The sequence below is a fragment of the Salmo salar genome, chromosome 03 (genome assembly GCF_965601325.2).
Source record: "Salmo salar chromosome 03, fSalSal1, whole genome shotgun sequence".
NCBI lineage: Eukaryota > Metazoa > Chordata > Actinopteri > Salmoniformes > Salmonidae > Salmo > Salmo salar.
The window spans coordinates 53,650,777-53,674,563 of record NC_138293.1 but is presented as its reverse complement, the minus strand read 5'-3'; the positions used below and the strand labels follow the sequence as shown (position 1 = coordinate 53,674,563).

Genomic DNA, 23,787 nt, shown 5'->3' with positions numbered 1-23,787 from the left:
CATTTCACCTGGGTTGACACTGCATGGGGAAGAAGCTACCACTCACTTTGATGCTTTAATTGTCAACCTCAGTTGTGTCCCAAATTGCACTTCAAAGGGAATAGGGTGCCATTTGCGACAGATATACCAGGGGCGGAGACAGAGGGGTGTCCAGGGTGGCACTGGACACCGCTGACATCTGATTGGCCACCCCAAAATGTAATTCGCTACTGGCAGTTTGATGCTGATTGACATCTCATTTCACCTTTTGTTTAAAGAAGCATTTATTTTGACATTCGGAGGCGCATTTTTCAAATCTAGGATGAGGAAGAGAGAATATTAACATTGGTTGCGAGATACAGAAGAAGAAGAATAAGAACAACACACAGAAGAGGAAGAGAGAATATTTCCACATCCCCACAAGCTTTTTGGGGGATTGGCGAAAGCATATTTGAAGTAAGTTAAGGTTTAGCATCAGGTTTAGGTTTCCCGAACAACCTTTACGAAAGTTGAGTCGCTGTGTAAGTTAACGTTAGACCTTTGGCCACATTATTAGACCTTTGGCCACATTAACATACAGTTAATCAGATAAGAGAGATCGCTTCCCAATTTAGTCTAACATCATGTTTACATCTGCTAGTAATGCACGCATGTGCAGTGTCGGAAGTTACAGTATACGAATGTTTAGCTAATGTGGGGTAACAAGTGTCGTGGAAATATTGAATCAAATATTTCTCAGATATCGGAGCTTGTGAATTAAAATACTTTATTACAAAAAGTAACAAAGCCGAGCAATTCGATGGAACAACTATGTAGCCTCCTGCTACAGATACATTTACACATAACTATAGCCTTATTTAATTACGATCCCTACAGCAACTGCCGTAAGAATAACTACTGCCTGTAATCTGTCAAGTGTTCGCCGGCTGTTAGAAATTGGGAACAATATCAATGAGTTGAAAGAATATTCAACCTAACGATACACTTAAGTCACAAGTCTTTTAAACGTTTACCATGTCTGAAATACCACCACTACCTAGATTACGGTGAGGGTAAAAGAGATATGAGTAATGTTCAATTTACTTATAATTGTCCCTATATTTTACACAGCCAGCTGTCCTCCCTCTCCTATGTGCTGTCTCCTGTAACAATATACATAGTCTCTGGAAATGACACCACTCTACCACCACAACCTTAATATATGAGCCTCCCCCATATCCCCAATGCAGTCACATTCCATCTAATCCATAACACACTAGTCACTACTCCTAATGTACTTCCACAGTTATAAACATACTAAAACATTCTCAAATCAATTTAGTCAATATACATCAGTACCTATTTTGGAACAAAAATCACTCTTTTGTTCCACAAAACCTAAAAACATATTGACTTAACAAGAAAAGAGTAAAATAAATGTAAAAATAACGTTACGTTCTATGCCCATGTTATTCTGGTCTCCATGCCGTCTCCTTCATCTCCATCATTGGGTGTTATCGCAAAACACAAACCTTATATGCAATTAATTATATATCATCCAGCCATCTCTATTTATCACTACAATTTAACATTAAAATTCTAATGAAATAATAAAACAAAACAAACAAAAAACAAAAACCTTTATGTTAACCCAAGCTATCATCCAGTATGTTCTAACAAACTCCCTGTCAAAGGATACTTAGAGATAAGGTTTCCAGAGCTTCCCTAGGCCTAATACATTTAAACAGCGCCCCCAACCCTCACCATTCAAAAGCAACTCTTCTGCTATATCCAAATCATAACTAAAACATTTTATAAATTCTCCAACCCAAATTCATAATAACAGTCCTTAGTACTTACTTTAACTCAAATTCAAACATCTCAACTTAGCACACATCGTCCCTATTAAAATGTACGTTTATAAACAAAACTTTTTAGAACCAGCAATAACTATTCTCATTACAGCTGATATTCGAGAGCTGATGCTGTTGCAGGATTTTAAAAGCAACCTCCCTGATAGAATTGTAGTTCATTTAAATGAACAGAAAGTGGCGACATTGGCCCAGGCAGCAGTGTTGGCAGATGAGTACGCTTTGACACACAAGACTGTCTTTGGTGCGCCTCGTTTTGAAGGCCGAACGATTACGTCATCAGTGCCTCGTTTGGGTCGCTTATCATCCAACGACCCTAAGCCTTTGCACGATATCCGTGAATGTTTTTACTGTCACCAAAAGGGTCACGTGATTGCGGACTGCCTGGTTTTGAAAAATTAACCGAAACGGTCCCAGTCACCATCCCCACAATTAAAAAGCGTGGGTTTAGTCCAGTCTTTGGCTCGTCCGTCGGACCGAGTTATTGATTCAGCATTTGGGAAACCGGATCCTATCTATGCTCCGTTTATCTCTGCCGGTTGTGTTTCCTAAACTGGAGAACAAGCGGATCAAAAGCCCGTACAAATCTTAAGAGACACCGGGGCGGCGCAGTCAGTAATCGTTACTGATGCGTTACCCTGTTCTCCTGAAATGTATTGTGACCCGCATGTCATATTACAGGGTATAGAGACAAAAACCGTATCTGTACCATTTCACTGGGTCCACTTAGTGTCAGACTTGGTATAAGGACGTTTCTGTGTTGGTGTAGAGTCTACACTGCCAGTAAAAGGAGTCACATTGCTACTAGGGAACGGTAATGTCACTCCTGTGTTAGAGGTAGTAGACAACCCAGAAATCAAAACTACAGATGATAAATTGGTTCAAGCATTTCCCCATGTTTTTCCTGCTTGTGTGTTAACGAGGGCACAGTCTCGCAAGCTAGTAGATGTGGTGGATTTGTGTAGTTCAATTTTTGAGAATGTTGAGGTTGAAGACAATGCACCGTGTATTCCTTCTGCAAGGCCAACAGTTTTTACCCCCGTAAAAACTAAGGCAGGGGGAAAGCGAAATCGCACCCCAATTACATGACATTCATTTGTCTGTCACTCCCGAGAAGGTGATTGAATGTCAAAAGGGAGACACCAGTCTTCGCAAGTGTTTTGCTTCGGTAATTTCCATTGAGGAAGCTAAAACTAGGGAGACCGCCTACTTTATGGAAGCAGGGTGTTGCTTCCATGGAGAGAGAGATATTGAGCTGCAGTTCTGAGGTAGAGACACTGACTATTCATAGTATGTTAAAGAATTCTAGTGAAGTAACTCTTTTGGACCACACTATCTGCCACATTGAAGAACTCCGGGTTAAGTGAATTATCAGAGCTTGTGGACCCCTGAAGTAGCCGTGGCCACCCCATGTATAAAACTCTAGTTCCGCCACTGTTTGGTACGGAACCCTTCTGTGTATAGTGGGAAGAAAAAGTACGTGAACCCTAATAACACACAAACAATTATAATTTTTCATGTCTTTTTTTAAACAAACCGTGTAAACATTCACAGTGCAGGTTGGAAAAAGTATTTGAACCCTTGGATTTAATAACAGGTTGACCCTCCTTTGGCAGCAATAACCTCAACCAAATGTTGCGGATCAGACCTGCACAATGGTCAGGAGGAATTTTGGACCATTCCTCTTTACAAAACTGTTTCAGTTCCTGTTAGAATAATTTGTATGTGTTAGAATAATGACTAAATTGTTCCACTCTGTTGTTATAGAATAGGGAGATATGTTTAAGAATAATGGGATGATAAAATGAGGATATGGGGAGATCGGTTAGGATTGTAAAACTTTGAGGTTATATTCTTTAGTAGGGATGTAAACTGAGTGAAGTTGTAGATTAGTTAAAAGAAAAACATTGGAGAGATTTCAAACCAAGATGGTCATAAAGGGGAGGGAAGGTGAAAGCCTTGAAGAATGTGGCAAGTTTTTATGGTTCTTTGTGGTGAGTGGAAAAGTACTGGTTGTTGGAGAAGGGAGTGGTCTAAAGATAAGAATGTGTTTGTATTATAAAAGGACTGAGTCTTGATTTTTGACTTTAGAACGTTCTCTGAATAAACTGTACAGACCTTTTGCAGAAAGCTGAGTCCTTGCCTACTTATTCTTAACCCAGTGTCTTACAAACCTTGGGGATTAGTCAAGGCTTATTGATCGTTAATTAGTATCATTGGGATTCGAAAATTCCCATAACAGTTCCACAATATTTTTTGGATGTCTGGTGTGAACCGCTCTCTTGAGGTCATGCCACAGCATCTCAATCGAGATGAGGTCAGGATTGACTGGGCCACTCCAGAAGGCGTATTTTCTTCTGTTGAAGCCATTCTGTGGTTGATTTACTTCTGTCTTTTGGGTTGTTATCCTGTTGCATCTCCTAACTTTTGTTGAGCTTCAATTGGCGGACAGATATCCTTACATTCTCTTGCAAAATGTCTTGATGAACTTGGGAATTCATTTTTCCATCTAATAGCAAGCTGTCCAGGCCTTGAGGCAGCAGAGCAGCCCCAAACCATGATGCTCCCTCCAGTTGGGATGAGGTTTTGATGTTGGTGTGTTGTGCCTTTTTTTCTGCACTCATAGTGTTGTGTGTTCCTTCCAAACAACACAACTGTAGTTTCATCTGTCCACAGAATATTTTGCCAGTAGCGCTGTGGAACATCCATGTGCTCTTTTGCGAACTTCAGACGTGCAGCAATGTTTTTTTTGGACAGCAGTGGCTTCTTCCGTGGTGCCCTCCCATGAACACCATTTTTGTTTTCGTGTTTTACGTATTGTAGACTCGTCAACGGAGATTTTAGCATCTTCCAGAGATTTCTATAAGTCTTTAGCTGACACTCTAGGATTCTTCTTCTTAACCTCATTGAGCATTCTGCGCTGTGCTCTTGCAGTCATCTTTGCAGGATGGCCACTCCTAGGGAGAGTAGCAACAGTGCTGAAATGTATCCATTTATAGACAATTTGTCTTACTGTGGACTGACTTTTAGAGTTACTTTTGTAACCCTTTCCAGCTTGATGCAAGGCAACAATTCTTAATCTTAGGTCTTCTGAGATCTCTTTTGTTCGAGGCATGGTTCACATCAGGCAATGCTTCCTGTGAATAGCAAACTCAAATTTTGTGAGTTTTTTTATGGGGCTGGGCAGCTCTAACCAAATTTCCAAACTCGTCTCATTGAATCGACTCCAGGTTAGTTAACTACTGACTCCAATTAGCTTTTGGAGAAGTCATTAGTCTTAGGGTTCACTTACTTTTTCTTGCCACTGTATGTGGATTATTCTTCAGTTTATGCTTAAGATGAGCTTTCCCACAGAGTGAGGTTTCTTTGCCCAGGAGACTGTTTGACACTTATTATTATTATTATTACTAGTGAACTTTTCCTGACAGGCATTCGAAGTGAGTTCAGCTAGGCCTCCACGCTACAGTACACAAAGAAATTCCAAGATGTCTGAGCATTAGAAACTTGATGGAAACAGAGAAGTGACTGGAGCACATTGTCACGGTCGTCTGTGGAAGAAGGAGTAGACCAAAGTGCAGCGTGGTACGTGTTCATGATGTTTATTATAACTTGAACACTGAAACAAAAAACAAAGTGGAACAAAACGCAACAGTTCCGTCAGATGAACACACCAAACAGAAAACAACTACCCACACCAACCCTGTGGGAAAAGGCTACCTAAGCATGGTTCCCAATCAGAGACAACGATAGACAGCTGTCCCTGATTGAGAACCATACCCAGCCAAAACAAAGAAATACCAAAACATAGAAAAAAAGGACATAGAATGCCCACCCTAGTCACACCCTGGCCTAACCAAAATAGAGAACAAAGCCCTCTCTATGGCCAGGGCGTGACACACATTCCATCCTTATTGATGACAAACAGGTACCATTGTGAAACTGTGTAAACACACAAGTATGTGTTGTTTTATTTTTGACGATGTTGCTGCAATAGCTTACGCCAGAGCCTTCTATTAGGAATAAACTGTCTTATCCATCTCTCCATTGTTACAGCCTGGATATACTAAGATCACCCATGACATTGGGATGTATAGTGGAATGAGTATTATACGTGTGTATTGCAACAGTGCGTTGCAAACAAGAGAAACTGACATATATAAAAAAAAAAAACATTTTGGACAAGTTGATGTGGACAAAACTATATCCGTGTAGTTTTACATGGACATTTGGGGGGTGTTGGAAAGGCTGTGAATCATTTCTGATTAAATGTTTGTTAACACACATTCCATTATGTCGATTGCGTCAACTGTCTGTGGCCCAACTCAGTCCTTCAAATGCTAGGATGAGTTTGCACTTTCAGGCCATAATGAGCTGTAGTATTCTTATCCTGTGTATTTGTGTTTATTTCCGTGTCCCCTGGCGTGTACGTATGGAGGATTATTAGAGGCATGGGTAGATAAACACGTAGGGCCAGTTCACCAAGGCAAAGAAAGGTTTGCATTCCTTACATTGTTACGGCTTTCGTGTGAATATACAGTACTGGATGTACTTGATTCGTTTAACCAAGTGGTTTTGAGCGCTGATGAGAACATTACTCTGGAAGTTGGCCATTATGACTTGACTTACAGGAAGGAGAATAGACAAATACACTAGCATAGGAACATGAAGGAGTTTGACTCCGGCATAAAGGCCACAGGACCGTTGGGGTTAAAAGATGAATTATGGTTAATAAATCATGTTTGGTGAAAGGCCCCCATATACTTTGTGTACCTTGGTCAGACATTGTGTACCTTGGTTGTTTTTGGTGGTGGAACCGTCTACTGTCATTTAAAAGTGCCTCATGGTGATTCTTCAAATGATATTGCTAGCGACTTTATTTGTGTTTTTATATTACACTGAACAAAAATATAAAAGCGACATGTAAAGTGTTGGTCCCATGTTTCATGAGCTGAAATATAATATCACAGAAATGTGTCATATACGCAAGTTTATTTCTGTCAAATGTTGTGCACAAAATGGTTTACATCACTGTAAGTGAGCATTTCTCTTATGGCAAGATATTCCATCTACCAGACAGGTGTGACATATCATGAAGCTGATTAAACAGTATGATCATTACACAGGTGCACCTTGTGCTGGGGACACTAAACGGCCACTTCAAAATGTCCAGTTTTGCCACACAACACAAGTTTTGAGGGAGCTTGCAATTTGCATGATGACAGCAGGAATGTCTACCAGAGCTCTTGCCAGAAATGTAATGTTAATTTCGCTACCATAAGCCGCCTCCAACGTCTTTTTAGAGAATTTGGCAGTATGTCCAACCGGCCTCACAACCGCAGACCACATGTAACCACGTGTAGACCTCCACATCTGGCTTCTTCACCTGCGGAATTGTCTGAGGGGGGGACACAAGCTACGGACAACAAACACACAATTTAATTTAATAAATTGCCATTTGAAAGGACAGAGACACCGTGACGAGATTCTGAGGCCCATTGTCGTAGGATCTGTAAGCAATTCCAGGAAGCTGAAAATGTCTCAGTTCTTCCATGGCCTGCTTACTCACCAGACATGTCACCAAATGAGCATGTTTGGGATGCTCTGGATCGACGTGTACGACAGCGTGTTCCCGCCAATATCCAGAAACTTTGCACAGCCATTGAAGAGGAGTGGGACAACATTCCACAGGCCACAATCAACAGCCTGATCAACTCTATGCGAAGGAGATGTGTTGTGCGGCATGAGGCAAATGGCCATCACACCAGATACTGACTGGTTTTCTGATCCACGCCCCTACCTGTATTCCCAGTCATGTGAAATCCATAGATTAGGGCCTAATGAATGTATTTCAGTTGACTGATTTTTACTGAAACTTTGTAGCAGATGAAATTAGTGGTTGGGCTGTAAATACTGGTGTGATAGGGAATAGGGAAAAATTAAAGACACTTCTTCGATAAGGTCTCTGACAAAAACATTGATAGTAAATGTGCAGAGGTAAAATTGTGTGTTATTTTTTTCAACAATGTACATTTTGGGTCTAACTGCAACAAGAGAGAGGAAGCATGCTGGACTTGAAGTTCCGAAGTGGTTCACTGCAAATCTGTTCATCTCCTTCACTTCATGATTTGTTAAGGGATTTAAAGGGGATGGGTGAGACCGTAACATATTCAGGTTGGCTGGAAGTGTGACACAAGGATGAGGCCCATCTCAATTCAGTTCACTCACCATAATAAATCACTATTTCTAAATCAGTGAATTGCCTATTATTTCCAATGAGAATATTCTCTACGTCAATTGAATATCCAATTAATTCCCTGAAAAAAACGGCCCCAATCATGGTATTGTAATATGTACAGTAAACTTTGTATGCGTAGAATGGTGGCTGTTTCAAACTTTATGATTTATATTTACCTGATTGAGATATATTCCTTTGTTATTAGTGTAACTTGGCCGCCCCTCTTGCGCATTCATTGTACTGTGGTAAGTGTGTTAGGATAAAGGCAGGAAGTTGGACCATCGGGGGGAGGAGTCCTAGCTAGACGCGGGAGCGGTAGTCTTTCGACCATTTTTCACGTCACGCAATCGATGCTTTAAGTTGATTGGAGAATCATTTTTTTGTTAGATATAGAACAATAAACCTTTTTGTTGCACCATATCCCTGGATCTCATTGAATGTTTTGGCCATTTGGAAACCTTGAATGTGGACTGTATGCATACGAAACAACCCCGCTTTCAGGCTAGGGCAGTGGCTATGGTCAAGAGGAACACTGTAGGTGTTCCTTTTGTCCAGATGTGAAAGGGCAGTATGGAGTGCAATAGAGATTGCATCATCTGTGGATCTGTTGGGGCGGTATGCAAATTGGATTGGGTTTAGGGTTTCTGGTATAATTGTGTTGATGTGAGCCATGACCGGCCTTCCAAAGCACTTCAGGGCTCCAGACGTGAGTGCTAAGGGTCGGTAGTCATTTAGGCAGGTTACCATAGTGTTCTTGGGCACAGGGACAATGGTGGTCTGCTTGAAACATGTTGGTATTACAGACTCAGACAGGGACAGGTTGAAAATGTCAGTGAAGACACTTGCCAGTTGGTAAGTGCATGCTCGGAGTACACGTCTTGGTAATTTGTCTGGCCCTGCGGCCTTGTGAATGTTGACCTGTTTAAAGATCTTACTCACATTGGCTGCGGAGAGCGTGATCACACAGTCGTCCGGAACAGCTGATGCTCTCATGCATATTTCAGTGTTACTTGCCTCGAAGCGAGCATAGAAGTAATTTAGCTCATCTAGTAGGCTTGTGTCATTGGGTAGCTCTCGGCTGTGCTTTCCTTTGTCGTCTGTAATAGTTTGCAAGCCCTGCCACATCCGACGAGAGTCGGAGCCGGTGTAGTACGATTCAACCTTAGTCCTGTATTGACGCTTTGCCAGTTTGATGGTTCGTCGGGATGGCATAGCGAGATTTCTTATAAACTTACGGGTTAGAGTCCCGCTCCTTGAAAGCTGCAGCTCTATCCTTTAGCTCAGTGCAGATGTTGCCTGTAATCCATGGCTTCTGGTTGGGGTATGTACGTACAGTCAATGTGGGGACGACGTCATCAATGCACTTATTGATGAAGCCAGTGACTGATGTGCTGTACTCCTCAATTCCATCAGAAGAATCCCGGAACATATTCCAGTCTGTGCTTGCAAAACAGTCCTGTAATTTAGCATCTGCTTCATCTGACTACTTTTTTATTGCCCGAGTCACTGGTGCTTCCTGCTTACATTTTTTTGCTTGTAAGCAGGAATCAGGAGGATAGAATTATGGTCAGATTTGCAAAATGGAGGGCGAGGGATAGCTTTGTACGCGTCTCTGTGTGTGGAGTAAAGGTGGTCTAGACTTTTTTTCCCCTCTGGTTGCACATTTAACATGCTGGTAGAAATGAGGTAAAACGGATTTGTTTCCCTGCATTAAAGTACCTGACCACCTCTGCATGAGCGTTTTCCTGTTTGCTTATGGCTGTATACAGCTCATTGAAACCATCAAGTGATAGATTTAAAACAAATAAATGTCTGTCATTGAACAGGTTACTGTACTGCATTCTTCTCGTCATACACACTAAACACACAGCCCTTTGAACATAACGATGCAGCAGGATATACACAGGATAAATTACAGATTAGCTAGATACATATTTACACCGATATATAGATAAATAGACAGGAGAAATGATCAACAGATTACAGCAATGGAAAACCAATAGCATTGCCCTTGTGACAACCAAGACATTCCTCAGTGGGTCTGTTTGACTTGAAAAGAGGGATGAGAGAGGGAGGAGAGAGAACAGGTGTATCATGGTGTGGGTGTGACTCAGGTTTCTGTTTGAGAGAGAAAAATAGATAAAGGGGAGGAATAAAAGTATAAACACTAAACAAGACAGGCTGTAGTGGCGGGCATTGAAACGATGGAAGTCTACAAAGCGCTCTGTTTGGTGACTCTACTAGTTGCTCTCTTTTCAAAAGGTAAGAGACGAGATTCCTGTTATTCCACTGCTTTCCTTCTATTGACTGGTGAATGGAGACAAGGAGTTGGTCAGGTTTAGAATTTTATTGGTGGTGGGCTATATGGGCCGTATTGACTATTTATAGAATACAGGCATAGCCGATAACGACAGTCAAAGCCAACAGGATGTCATGTGCCTTGACCTGTTAGACTTAAGGCAGAAGGTTCACATTTGTCAAATATTTGTCTAAGACGTGAATGTATGTTGTGTGAGCGAGGTATTACGTGTGTCCTTAAAGACATTTATCAGTCTAAAGTGGAGCCTCATGGCAACATAACTTAATTACACTGCAGAAGGGTCAGTGTGTTTTAGGGTGTGTGGACCAGTTGAACTTATACATCTAATTTCAAAGCCATAAGGAAGTGAAGGGGGTGTTAGCCCAAGTTGTCACAGCCTGCCGTGACCGGGAGCTCCCAAGGGCGATGCACAATTAGCCCAGCATCATCCCGGCTGCGGTTTCCTTGAACCGTGTTTGCCTCTGACACATTGGTTCCCAATAGATATCACAACCACAAAGTACAATTTGTCTATATTGTAAATATTCAGAAAAACAAAAACTAGCTTTTTTGGTTTTAATTTAAGGTTAGGGTTAGGATTGAAATCCGATTTTAAGAAAGAGAAATTTGAGAAATAGGCAGGGCTTATGACTTGTGGCTGTGTTAACTAGTGACGACTCAACATATTTGGGCAGCTATCTTCTGGGTTAGCGAGCAATGTGGGTTAGAAGCAGTGCAGCTTGGCGCAGGTGTCTCGGAGGACGCATGTCCCGATCTGCGCCGCGCCAAGCCCATTGAGGAGTTGTTGCAATGAGACAAGATCGTAAATACACAATTGGATACTGGGAAAATGGGGTAAAATTCAGTCATTTAAAAAAAAAGAAGGGAAGGGGACATCATAATTGAATTTATGAGATGAAAGGTGAATCGCACACTTGACAGAAATTACAAACCATGATTAACACGGATGACTTCCCTCTTGGCCAGCTTGGACAGGGGCCTTATTTATAAACGTTGTGTAAATGTCACATTAAAATCTTCATACGCCTTTTTCTGAAATTGTCAATTTCCTAAAACTGTGTGCGTGAACAAGCGTTATAACTCCGACTGGAAAACACCCTTCATTCACCTTTTAATGGTGACATAATGAATAATTGAAAGTATTGGGATTAGGCCACAGCAGTTTCTAAACGAAAGAGCAATGGCAAATCTGAGGTGTTGCCAGAAGGTTTTGATCTTTTGCAGTGACTAATTATTAGTATTTGGCAAAGGACTGAGATTGTTTCTAAAAGGAAAAAAAAAACACGATAAATTGTTGTGGACCTGTTAGCAGAAGGTTTAAACTCAACAATGTTTTGTATTGACTTTTCCACGAATGTAAATATGCTGCACTGCCTACCAAATCAGAATTATTGTCTACTCAATACATTTGAAATACATTAGGCTATGTCAATGGAAAGTCTGTTCTATTCAATTATACTGTAACCACGCCCTGGATCTCAGAGCAAAATAGTTTAAATAGCTTATCTAATAAGATATGAGACGAATGGTATTCTAAACCATCACAGTCAGAAAAGCAATGATTATGGAAATAAAATACATAGTAAATCGATTCCTATTTCGAATTATTTCAGATTAGCAAAGATAAAATAAATAGATTTTGGCTCTTATTAACGGCCTGCTTGCAATGCAATACTTCAAACACTAGAAATTGTAGTGTAAGCATTGGTCTAAATTTTACGTGGAGGTAAGCACATTTTCACGTCAAGTTTAGTTAAGGCCAATGTTTGAGTGAACTGGTCACCAATGCAATGAGTCACCAATGCAATGCTCGTCTGTTGTTGTCTTAAGGGCAGAGTACATGGAGGAAATTGAGGTTCCAAAGTGTATGAACATTGGTCGTGACTGGCCAGTTGTGTTTGTCCTCAATTTCAGTTGGATGGAATAGAATATTTGATAAGTTCATTATGTAATGCAATGAACTTGTAGAAACAAATATCAGTTTGTAGATAAGTCTGATTTGTCTGTTTACCTCTTAAAGTGTTGTATACATTCATTAAAAAACATGACTTGATTTTAAGTTAGTGGGTGGGGACTGAATGTGAAGCCAGCCAGTCAACCTGACAGTCACGCCCATAGAGCACCCAGAGGTAGGGTGCTCTCCTTTAGCTTCACTGGTCTGAAAAGACAGGAGGTGAAAGTGTTATGACAGACGTTTAGCAGTGGGCTTAATTTCTCCTGTCCAGTTCTTTTAGATTAGCTCAAATAAAGGAACGTAGATGAGGAGAGGAAGCCTCTTTAGACCATTGATTTGTCACATACAGAGAAGATTCAAAACAACAGTGGAGGCAAGAGAAGGGTGATTGGGTGAACTATCCTTTGTATACAAGTCTTAGAATGCATTATAAAACATGACCAAGTATTCTTTCATGGGAAATCCCCATACAGTCATACAGCAATGATGACTGTTTGTTGTGACCACATTGCTTCCTTTGAATGATTGTGCATTTTGTCTTGTTCTTTATTTCCTGATGAGCCTGTTTTTCTTTAGCTCTCCTTTAAAGATGCAGTATATATTTCCTCATCCTCTTTATCTTATTCATAAGGCTTTGGTCCCCAAAATATATTTATCTAGTATTAGTTCATTAGTATAAAATAAAAACATATTTTTGTAATTCTGAGAGTAATCTATTCTCCTAGGTTGTTTCAATAGGTAATGTGCTAATTAGTGTTAACTACATTCTGGACAATGTTAAGTGGACAGCAGTATTAGGTAACATACACAGTGATGAAAGACGTTTTGACAGATGACATTTGGTTTAACAATCCAGACTCATAATAAAAAAACAGCTGAAATAGTTTGTTCACAGGAAAAGTCTGTATGGACACTAAATACACACAGTACCGTCAGAAATCACAATAATCATTCACAGCCAGCCAGCCAGACAGACAGACAGACAGCTCCAAGACTGTATGTTTCTACTATAAAACCAATGGGGTGAAAAGAGTTATGAATTACATGTTTGCCCACAGTGTGCCAAAACCAAACTGTTCAACTGTTTTCTGCTTCTCCTGTTTTTCAGTGTCTCACTCTCAGTTGGATGGTAAGTCCCCTCCTTTTTCAATCAAATGTCTGTTATTTTCCTAATTGAATGACTTAACCATGCTCCTATTCACTGACTAACTAGTGAGCTTTAATCTATTCACTTCCTGTGTGTTATATTTTGTAATCCCTCGCCCATCTGTGTCTTTGTTAGTGTGTGGAATCTCTCCTCTCAACACTAGGATCGTGGGGGGTCAGGATGCTCGTCCAGGGAGTTGGCCATGGCAGGCCAGTCTGCAGAAATCTGGCAGACATTTTTGTGGGGGATCCCTTATTAACAAAGAGTGGGTGCTGACTGCTGCTCACTGCTTTCCCAGGTGAGGACCCATAAAAAAACGACTTAATTCAATCAAATCTGTATTGTAGTATTTCCACAAACTGTCACGTAGTAGTTTTAATAATAATAATAATAATAGATTTAGATTTTCATGTGATCACATAAAACCACAATGTTTTTTGGGACAGTAACAATACTTTGTAAATAGACTTTCCTCCCGATCATGTTTTAAGGGAAGCAGGGAAGCAGTTAAGGGAAGAAGTTAAGGGAAGCAGTTTGTAAATAATGATAATATTCAAATATTGCTGAAGTGGGTGCTACAGGCCCTTCAAACATTTAATACAATTCTAACTTGAAACTCTCATTTTCTCAGCACCAGTACATCAAATTTGCGGGTCTACCTGGGTCGTCAGAACCAGCAGGGCTCCAACCCTAATGAAGTGAGCCTTACGGTCACTCAGATCATCTGCCACCCCAACTACATCAGTAGTACCAGTGACAACGACATGTGTCTGTTGAAGCTCTCCTCCTCCGTGACTTTTACCAACTACATCCGGCCAGTCTGCCTAGCTGCACAAGGCAGCTCCTTCTATGCTGGCACTACTAGCTGGGTCACAGGCTGGGGCACCCTCAGCAGTGAAGGATGTGAGTCCACAGATATAGCTTGTTTTAACTACTACTGATAATGGATCAGAATTATGAGAGGTCTTGTGTATGTTGAGGAAGCCCTTTTTCTTATGGGGTTGAAAGTCTCCTCAGTGTCCCTGCCCTCACCACAGACTAGAGCTGGGCGATATGGACAAAAATGTATACCGCAATAAATTACCTGAATTGATGCGATAACGATAAGTAGAACGATACGTTTGTAACATTCATGTGCACCACTGTTTTTTTATTTATTAGCCTTTAAACTACTACTACTAGCAATGGTGTAAAGTACTTAAGTAAAAATACTTTTAAAGCACTACTTAAGTCGTTTTTTGGGGTATCTGTACTTTACTTTACTATTTTTTTTTTTTACTATTATAATTTTGACAGATTTTAGTTTTACTCCACTACATTCCTAAAGAAAGTAATGTACCTTCTAATTTTCCCTGACACCCAAAAGTACTAGTTACATTTTGAATGCTTAGCAGGACAGGAAAATGGTCTAATTCACACACTTAAAAATAACATCCCTGGTCATACCTACTGCATCTGATCTGGCTGAGTCACTAAACACAAACAGTTTGTTTGTAAACTATGTCTGAGTGTTGAAGTGTGCCCCTGGCTCTCCGTAAATTAAAAAACAAGAAAATCGTGCCAAGAAACAAGAAAATCGTGTAGGATTTTACTGGGTGACTCACTTTTACTTGAGTCATTTTCTACTAAGGTATGTTTTACTTTTACTCAAGTATGAAAGTTGGGTACTTTTCCCATCACTGACTACTAGTTTGATTGTTGTAGCTATCAATTGTCCCATTAACAATCACCCATATTAGCAAACTTATTTCATTTCAAACTTCACATTGTCTAGTATAAGCTACTTATCGTAGTGAAGAATATCAGCAATGCCTGTGATAAGTGGATGGTGACTACATTTTCGGTTTATCATCCCAGCTGTACCACAGATCCTACAGGAGGTGGATGTGCCTGTAGTGGGAAACAGGCAGTGTAACTGTAATTATGGAGTTGGCACCATCACTGACAACATGATCTGTGCTGGTCTATCAGCAGGAGGAAAGGATTCCTGTCAGGTAAAATCTCTTGGGTGTCCTTTTTGTTTATTACAGTGTCAGTCAATTACACATTGAGCCAATTCTCCGAAAACAGGTTATACCTAATCCTAGACTAAAAATAATTTTCAATAGAGATTCCCCATTTGAAAATGCTTCTTTGTCTGAGACTAGACTTCATCTGAGAAACCAACCCATTATATTTCATAATCCTGTGAAAATTCAATCCCAGTAACACTGTAAATCTGTCTATGCATAGGGGGACTCAGGAGGTCCGCTTGTGAGCAAACAGGGTACTCGCTGGATCCAGTCTGGCGTTGTAAGTTTTGGCAACAGCTGTGCTCTGGCAAATTTCCCTGGTGTGTACGCCAGAGTTTCCCAGTACCAGACCTGGATCAACAGCCAGATTACCAGTGCCCAACCAGGTTTCATCACCTTCTCATCCAATGGGACTGACTCTGACCTCAGTGTCACCTGCATCACCTCCCCCCCTACAACCACACCCGCACGTACGTACCTATAGTCTAACTTGTGCATATGACTAAACATTGATGTGAATCTCTACCTCTGTGATAAATCTGACTACTGGATTACTCCCTTTTATTTGTCTCTCAAACTTGTATCTGTCTCTCCCTCTGCAGCTGTGGTGTGTGGCAGCGCTAGCCCCTCTTTGAACTCCCGTATTGGTGGGGGAAGCTCGTTGGCGACAGCAGGCTTGTGGCCCTGGATAGCCAGCATACAGAAAAACGGAGCACACGTTTGCGGGGGCACGTTAGTGGCGGTGGACTCTGTCATGAGCGACGCTAGCTGCTTCTCCAGGTAAGTTAACTGTACCTGTATTTCAAAGGGGAGAGCAAGTAGTTAAGTGGCGGATTAAAATGTCAGTCATGACATATTCTAAGGAAATCTAGTCATATAACCTACATTTAGATTTTTGAAGGTGCCATTACATTAACATTTAGTGACACTTTCCTTTTCAACCCTCATGCAAAAGGTTAAAAAAGGTTAATTAGTCCGACGTAGAACATTCGTACAATCCTTGTGCTAGTGAAAATCCTTTTATGGATAGCTGTTCAAAAACACCACCCATGTTTTATACAACCGGTGCTGCAGAGAGAATGGACCTGGTGTAATAATTATGTCAATCAATGTCTGGATGGGACTGCATGGGTCCAACTGAGCGACGGACCTCCATTTGCGTCACTCTCTGAGTATTTCTATGTACTTTTGTGCGGCTGAATTTTTGGAACGGTCTGTACACGACGCTCCGATGCTCTGTTTGCGCAGAGTGTGTAGAGCCTTTTACAGTAATATTTACTGTAGTGTACCAAAGGGGAGAGCCATCAGCCAACATCTCTCCCAAAATACTGTACAATTCTGGCTTTACCATCCTGATCAGCTGGACAGTTTTTAAAGTGTTGATACCTTCATAGATACATACAGTTGAAGTCGGAAGTTTACATACACCTTAGCCAAATACATTTAAACTCAGTTTTTCACAATTCCTGACATTTAATCCTAGTAACAATTCCCTGTCTTAGGTCAGTTAGGATCACCACTTTGTTTTAAGAAGATGAAATATCAGAATAATAGTAGAGAATTAGTTATTTCAGCTTTTATTTCTTTCAACACATTCCCAGTGGGTCAGAAGTTTACATACACTCAATTAGTATTTGGTAGCATTGCCTTTAAATTGTTTAACTTGGGTCCAACATTCGGGTAGCCTTCCACAAGCTTCCCACAATAAGTTGGGTGAATTTTGGCCCATTCCTCCTGACAGAGCTGGTGTAACTGAATGAGGTTTGTAGGCCTCCTTGCTTGCACACACTTTTTCAGTTCTATAAGATTTAGGTCATGGCTTTGTGATGGCCACTCCAATACCTTGACTTTGTGGTCCTTAAGCCTTTTTGCCACAACTTTGGAAGTATGCTTGGCGTCATCGTCCATTTGGAAGACCCATTTGCGACCAAGCTTTAACTTCCTGACTGAGGTCTTGAGATGTTGCTTCAATATATCCACATAATTTTCCTACCTCATGATGCCATCTATTTTGTGAAGTGCACCAGTCCCTCCTGCAGCAAAGCACCCCCACAACATAATGCTGCCACCCCCGTGCTTCACGGTTGGGATGGTGTTCTTCGGCTTGCAAGCCTCCCCCTTTTTCCTCCAAACATAACGATGGTCATTATGGCCAAACAGTTCTATTTTTGTCTCATCAGACCAGAGGACATTTCTCCAAAAAGTACGATCTTTGTCCCCATATGCAGTTGCAAACCGTAGTCTGGCATCTTATGGTGGTTTTGGAGCAGTGGCTTCTTCCTTGCTGAGCGGCCTTTCAGGTTATGTCGATATAGGACTCATTTACTATGGATATACTGTAGATACCTTTGTACCTGTTTCCTCCAGCATCTTCACAAGGTCCTTTGCTGTTGTTCTGGGATTGATTTGCACTTTTCGCACCAAAGTATGTTCATCTCTAGGAGACAGAACGCTTCTCCTTCCTGAGCGGTATGACGGCTGTGTGGTCCCATGGTGTTTATACTTACGTACTATTGTTCGTACAGAGGAACGTGGTACCTTCAGGCGTTTGGAAATTGTGGAGGTCTACAATTTTTTTATCTGAGGTCTTGGCTGATTTCTTTTGATTTTCCTATAATGTCAAGCAAAGAGACTGGTATTGGAGGTAGGCCTTGAAATACATCCACAGGTAGACCTCCAATTGACTGAAATGATGTCAATTAGCCTATCAGAAGCTTCGAGCTAACGTAGGCTAATGCGATTAGCATGAGGTTGTAAGTAAGAAGAACATTTCCCAGGACATAGATATATCTGATATTGGCAGAAAGCTTAAATTCTTGTTAATCTAACTGCACTTTCCAATTTACAGCAGCTATTACAGTGAAAGAATTCATGCTATTGTTTGAGAGTGCACAGTTATGAACTTGAAAAGTTATTAATAAACCAATTTGGCACATTTGGGCAGTCTTGATACAAAATGTTTAACAGAAATGCAATGGTTTATTGGATCAATCTAAATCTTTGCCCATACACTGCTTCCACCTAGTGGCCAACATCTAAATTGCACCTGCACTGGAATAATACATTATCGCCTTTCTCTTACATTTCAAAGGTGATGGTACAAAAAAAATTCTAAAAACGGTAGTTTTTTCTTTGTATTATCTTTTACCAGATCTAATGTGTTTTATTCGCCTACATTGATTTCACATTTTCACAAACTTCAAAAAGTTTCCTTTCAAATGGTATCAAGACTATGCATATCCTTGCTTCAGGTCCTGAGCTACAGGCAGTTAGATTTGGGTATGTCATTTTAGACGGGAAAAAAAGGGGCAGATCCTTAAGAGGTTTAACATTCAATTCTCTGGCTACAACTCTGGTGGACATTCCTGCAGCCAGCATGCCAATTGCAAGCTCCCTCAAAACTTGAGACATCTGAGGCATTGTGTTTTTGACATAACTGCACGTTTTAGAGTGCCCTTTTATTGTGTCCAGCACATTGTGCACCTGTGTAATGATCATGCTGTTTAATCAGCGTCTTGATATTCCACACATATCAGGTGGCTTGATTATCCTGGCAAAGGAGAAATGCTCACTAACAGGGATGTAAATGAAGTTGTGCACCAAATTTGAGGAAAAATAATCCTTTTGTGCATATGTAAAATTTCTGGGATTTTTTCAATTCAGCTCATGAAACATGGGACCAACACTTTACATGTTGCGTTTATATATTTGTTCAGTATACATAACCCATACATATCACATTCATAAGCAGTGCATATGAATTTAATAAATACACTACCGGTCAAAAGTTTTAGAACACCTACTCATTGAAGGGTTTTTCTTTATTTTTTGTATTTTCTACATTGTAGAATAATAGCGAAGACATCAAAACAATGAAATAACACATTTGGAATCATGTAGTAAGTGTTAAACAAATCAAAATATAATTGAGATTCTTCAAATAGCCACCCTTTGCCTTGATGACAGCTTTGCACACTCTTGGCATTCTCTCAACCAGCTTCATCTGGAATACTTTTCCAACAGTCTTGAAGGAGTTGTGCTCACATAAGCTGAGCACTTGTTGGCTGCTTTTTGTTCACTCTGCGGTCCGACTCATCACAAAGCATCTCAATTTGGTTGAGGTTGGAGGATTGTGGAGGCCAGGTCATATGATGCAGCACTCCATCACTCTCCTTATTGGTCAAATAGTCCTTACACAGCCTGGAGGTTTGTTGGGTCATTGTCCTGTTGAAAAACAAATGATAGTCCCACTAAGCCCAAACCAGATGGGATGAGGTATTGCTGCAGAATACTGTGGTAGCTATGCTGGTTAAGCTTGAATTCTAAATAGATCACAGACAGTGTCACTAGCAAAGCACCATCACACCTCCTCCTCCATGCTTTACGGTGGGAAATACATATGCGTAGATCATCCGTTCACACATACTGCGTCTCACAAAGACACGGCGGTTCGAACCAAAAATCTACAATTTGGACTCCAGACTAAATGACAAATTTCCACCAGTCTAATGTCCATTGCTCGTGTTTCTTTGCCCAAACAATTCTCCTCTTCTTATTGGTGTCCTTTAGTAGTGGTTTCTTTGCAGCAATTCGACCATGAAGGCCTGATTCACACAGTCTCCTCTAAACAGTTGATTTTGAGATGTGTCTGTCACTTGAACTCTGTGAAGAATTTATTTGGGCTGCAATTTCTGATGCTGGTAAGTCTAATGAACTTATGCTCTGCAGCAGAGGTAACTCTGGGTCTTCCATTCCTGTGGCGGTCCTCATGAGAGCCAGTTTCACAGCGCTTAATGGTTTTTGTGACTGCACTTGAAAGTTCTTGAAATTTTCCGTATTAACTGACTTAAAGTAATGGACTCATCGTTTCTCTTTGAAAGAAATCACACAAATTAACTTTTAGGAAGCCACACCTGTTAATTGAAATGCATTCCAGGTGACTACTTCATTAAGCTGGTTGAGAGAATGCCAAGAGTGCGCAAAGCTTTAATCACGGCAAAGGGTGGCTATTTGAAGAATCTCAAATATAAAATATATTTTGATTTGTTTAACACTTTTTTTGGTTACTACATGATTCCATACGTGTTATTTCATAGTTTTCTACAATGTAGAAAATAGTAAAAATAGTAAAAAATCTTGAATGAGTAGTTGTTCTAAAACTTTGACCTGTAGTGTGTCAACAACTTCAAGTAAGAAAATATCAACTTGCTACAATCATTAATTGCATTCAAAATGATGACAACATCCATACTAAAGAGAGACGCACTATGCAGAAATCGCGCCACCGTTTGCCTAATTTCAGTTTGTGACAAAACAAGCAGTCATTGTGTAGACAATCGTTGTACCATCCAAACCACTGTGAAATATATTTTCCATAACCACAAATATTGTATATTCTGCTGTTTAATAAAACACATGTACGAAACTGGAAGTAAAAGACACAGAAACTTCAGAATGGGAAGCATAGAAATAGCATACATACAACAGATCTACCGCTTCTTAGACTTGCTTTCGACGGGAATGACAGATCTATAACTCACATTTCTATTCGATTTTAGGGGTCGTCCAAAAAGTTAGAAATTGTATGACGGGTGTCTACCTAGGGAATAACACATTCTTCATAACCCCTACATATCACATGTATAAGCAGTACATAAGCATTCCATAAGACGGCAATCAGAATGAAGAATTTTGCGTCCCTCGCTAAACACACAATTTATTCTATCTCTGCAGCCAACCCAACGCCTCTCAATGGACCGTGATCCTGGGTCGTCTGAAGCAAAACGGCTCCAACCCTAACGAGGTAACCCTGAATGTCATCAACATCATCATGAGCAACTTGACGGGCAACAACGTGGCCATCCTCCGACTGGCCAGCAAACCCAAGTTGTCAAACTACATCCAGCCTATCTGTTTGGACCAGGGAACCAGCACCTTCAGCACAGGGACTAAGTGCTGGGTGGCTGGCTGGGGCACTGGCCAGGGTGGGGGTGAGTGGATGGACAACTGTCTTTGTGTGTTTCTTAGAAATGTGCCTGCTCAGTAACAAGCTCTATAGATCTGAAAGAATTGGAAAAGCAATGGAATTGCTGTAGGCCCACCTTTCCTTTGATAGGATAGGTGGGATTTTCAACATATTGCTTACACCCTATCCAGGCCTCTCAGATGGACACAAATGCCTAGGGTAGGGGCTGGCTAGGGATTGTTTCCAGAAAGATACGACCTTAGGTGTGTGTGTGTGTGTGTGTGTGTGTGTGTGTGTGTGTGTGTGTGTGTGTGTGTGTGTGTGTGTGTGTGTGTGTGTGTGTGTGTGTGTATTGGTATGACAAGTAATAAACTCTCTCTCTTTGTGTCCTCAGCTGAGCAAGTCCTGCAGGAGTTCCAGACCTCTGTGGTGGAATGCGTGAATGTTTCATCTTTGGACAACATTTGCACCGGACCTGTGACACTATTGCAGGTATGGCACAGTTGATCTATAAATATGTCGGTCTTACTATTTTGCTTGCAACATGTTGTTATAAGCACATAACAGTATGACCATATTAACCCATGTTTTTCTCTGCTTCTCTCCCCATAGAGTGATGTGGGTGGTCCTCTGATGTGTAAGCAGGGCAACTCATGGTTTCAGACTGCTGTGTTGACTGTCGATAGCAGCAACGCCACAAGCAGCAACACCACCAGCACTAACGGCACTAGCAAAGCACGATGGAGCCAGAGTCCTCGCGCCTCCACCATCCAAGTCTTCACCAAAACCTCCCGCTTTAAGAACTTCCTTGCTACCAATTTGGGAACCTTCCTATCCCCCGCCTTAGCTGGTGGCAGCAGTGGAGCTTCCATGGCCCACTCCTCCTTCTCTCTCTTCCTCTTCTTCTCCCTCTCCTTTGTCCTCCTGTTGGGTTGGGATTGATACTAAGCAACTCAATGGCAACCATTGCCAAGCCCTTTCTGTAACTTCCAACTAACCAAAAGTCAGTGACTGGCAGAGTGTGTCAAAGCAGAGTGTGTCAGAGTGTGTCAAAGCCAATGTTGAACTCAGGGAGCCTTCATCTCCGGTCACTTGAATTATGAATGTTTACAATTTCCCCTTTGTCAAAATCAATCGATAAAATATATTTTTGCTGTCTCAATTGTTTTTGTATCCATAGCATTTTCTGGACAATATTTGTTAATTCTAACAGCACTGTTATTTAAGTTGCAAAATGCATGATTTTCTGTTCAAAGCTGTCTGGGCATGTGTAACAATGTTACATTAATATCCAGATGAATATGACTGTAGTAGCACACTTGACTTTCTCCAAAGATTATAGTAGTCTATTCTACAGTATCTGTGAGCCAAAATGACAAGTAGCCAACATGCACTGAACTATAAGATAGTCATACTGCACTTTACTGGACATGTGCCATGGATTATTATATACTTAACAAATCACAATGTTATGATGATGGTTTTAACAAAACCGTTAACTAAATAGCTCTAATACTTAGTTCTAAATTAACTGAAGACTTTATAGCCTTCAGATTATCCCTTGAAAGGCACATTGTGTCACGCCCTGACCTGAGAGAGATGGTTTATTTTGTTAGGTCAGGGTTTGTGGTGGGCAGTCTATGTGTTATATTTCTATGTTGTCTTTTTCTTTGATTGGCTGAGTATGGTTCCTAATTAGAGGCAGCTGTCTATATCGTTGTCTCTGATTGGGAATCATACTTAGGCAGCCCTTTTTCCCTCCTTCTGTGTGGGATCTTGTTTTTGTACAGCTTAGATTAGCCTGCAAAACGGGACGTTCGTTTTCCGTTGTTTATTCTTTTGATTTAGTGTTCTGAGTTCAAATAAATATTTGAACATGAGCACTCACCATGCTGCACCTTGGTCTCATTATGACGTTCGTCACACATTGAGTGTAATTAAGAGAATGTAGAAAGAATTTACAGAAGTTTGAGGAAACCAGGAAAGGCAAGAAATGTCTAATAGATTGGGGTAAATTTAGAAAGTGGGAGAGGGAAGCCGAAAGACAGTCATACAAGAAAGTTAAAGGAATAATGGTGAAAGAAAGTAAGAAGAAGAAACAGTTGGAGGAAGATAAGAAAAGAAGGAGAAACAGGGATGATGATGATAATGACTTTCCACCCCCCATTATACCCCTGTATCCACTGCACCAGCACCAGCCCTGGTTGTCCGACAGCAGCTCGCTCAGCCATCTCTCACACCGCAGTTCTACCAGCAGACACCTCGGAGGTGGCCCTTGAGCAGTGGAAATCCGTTCCATCCACCGGCCACATTGAGTCCCGTCTC

General features: G+C 40.9%; 1 protein-coding gene across 2 annotated transcripts; it reads left to right on the top strand.

Annotated features, from left to right (window-relative positions):
* The first annotated feature begins 272 nt into the window (after nt 1–272).
* On the top strand, nt 273–23,349 carry LOC106600703 (transmembrane protease serine 9). Of its 2 annotated transcripts, none has more exons than XM_014192269.3 (10): nt 273–435; nt 13,447–13,467; nt 13,621–13,783; nt 14,117–14,388; nt 15,343–15,479; nt 15,718–15,967; nt 16,100–16,277; nt 21,231–21,487; nt 21,857–21,954; nt 22,075–23,349. In XM_014192269.3, coding segments are annotated over exons 1-10 (1,707 nt in total). In that variant the 5' UTR covers nt 273–434; the 3' UTR covers nt 22,405–23,349. The 2 variants fall into 2 exon arrangements, with proteins under 2 accessions (XP_014047744.1, XP_014047743.1); XM_014192268.3 differs by lacking the exon at nt 273–435 and adding an exon at nt 10,114–10,326.
* The last annotated feature ends 438 nt before the right edge of the window (nt 23,350–23,787 follow it).

What these genes read in the sequence shown, in the direction of transcription:
- LOC106600703 (XM_014192268.3), top strand. Translation starts at nt 10,269, where the DNA reads ATGGAAGTCTACAAAGCGCTCTGTTTGGTGACTCTACTAGTTGCTCTC. An exon ending in AGTTGCTCTCTTTTCAAAAG is followed by an intron (nt 10,327 to 13,446) that starts GTAAGAGACGAG and finishes CCTGTTTTTCAG; the next exon opens with TGTCTCACTCTCAGTTGGAT. An exon ending in GACGCTAGCTGCTTCTCCAG is followed by an intron (nt 16,278 to 21,230) that starts GTAAGTTAACTG and finishes CTATCTCTGCAG; the next exon opens with CCAACCCAACGCCTCTCAAT.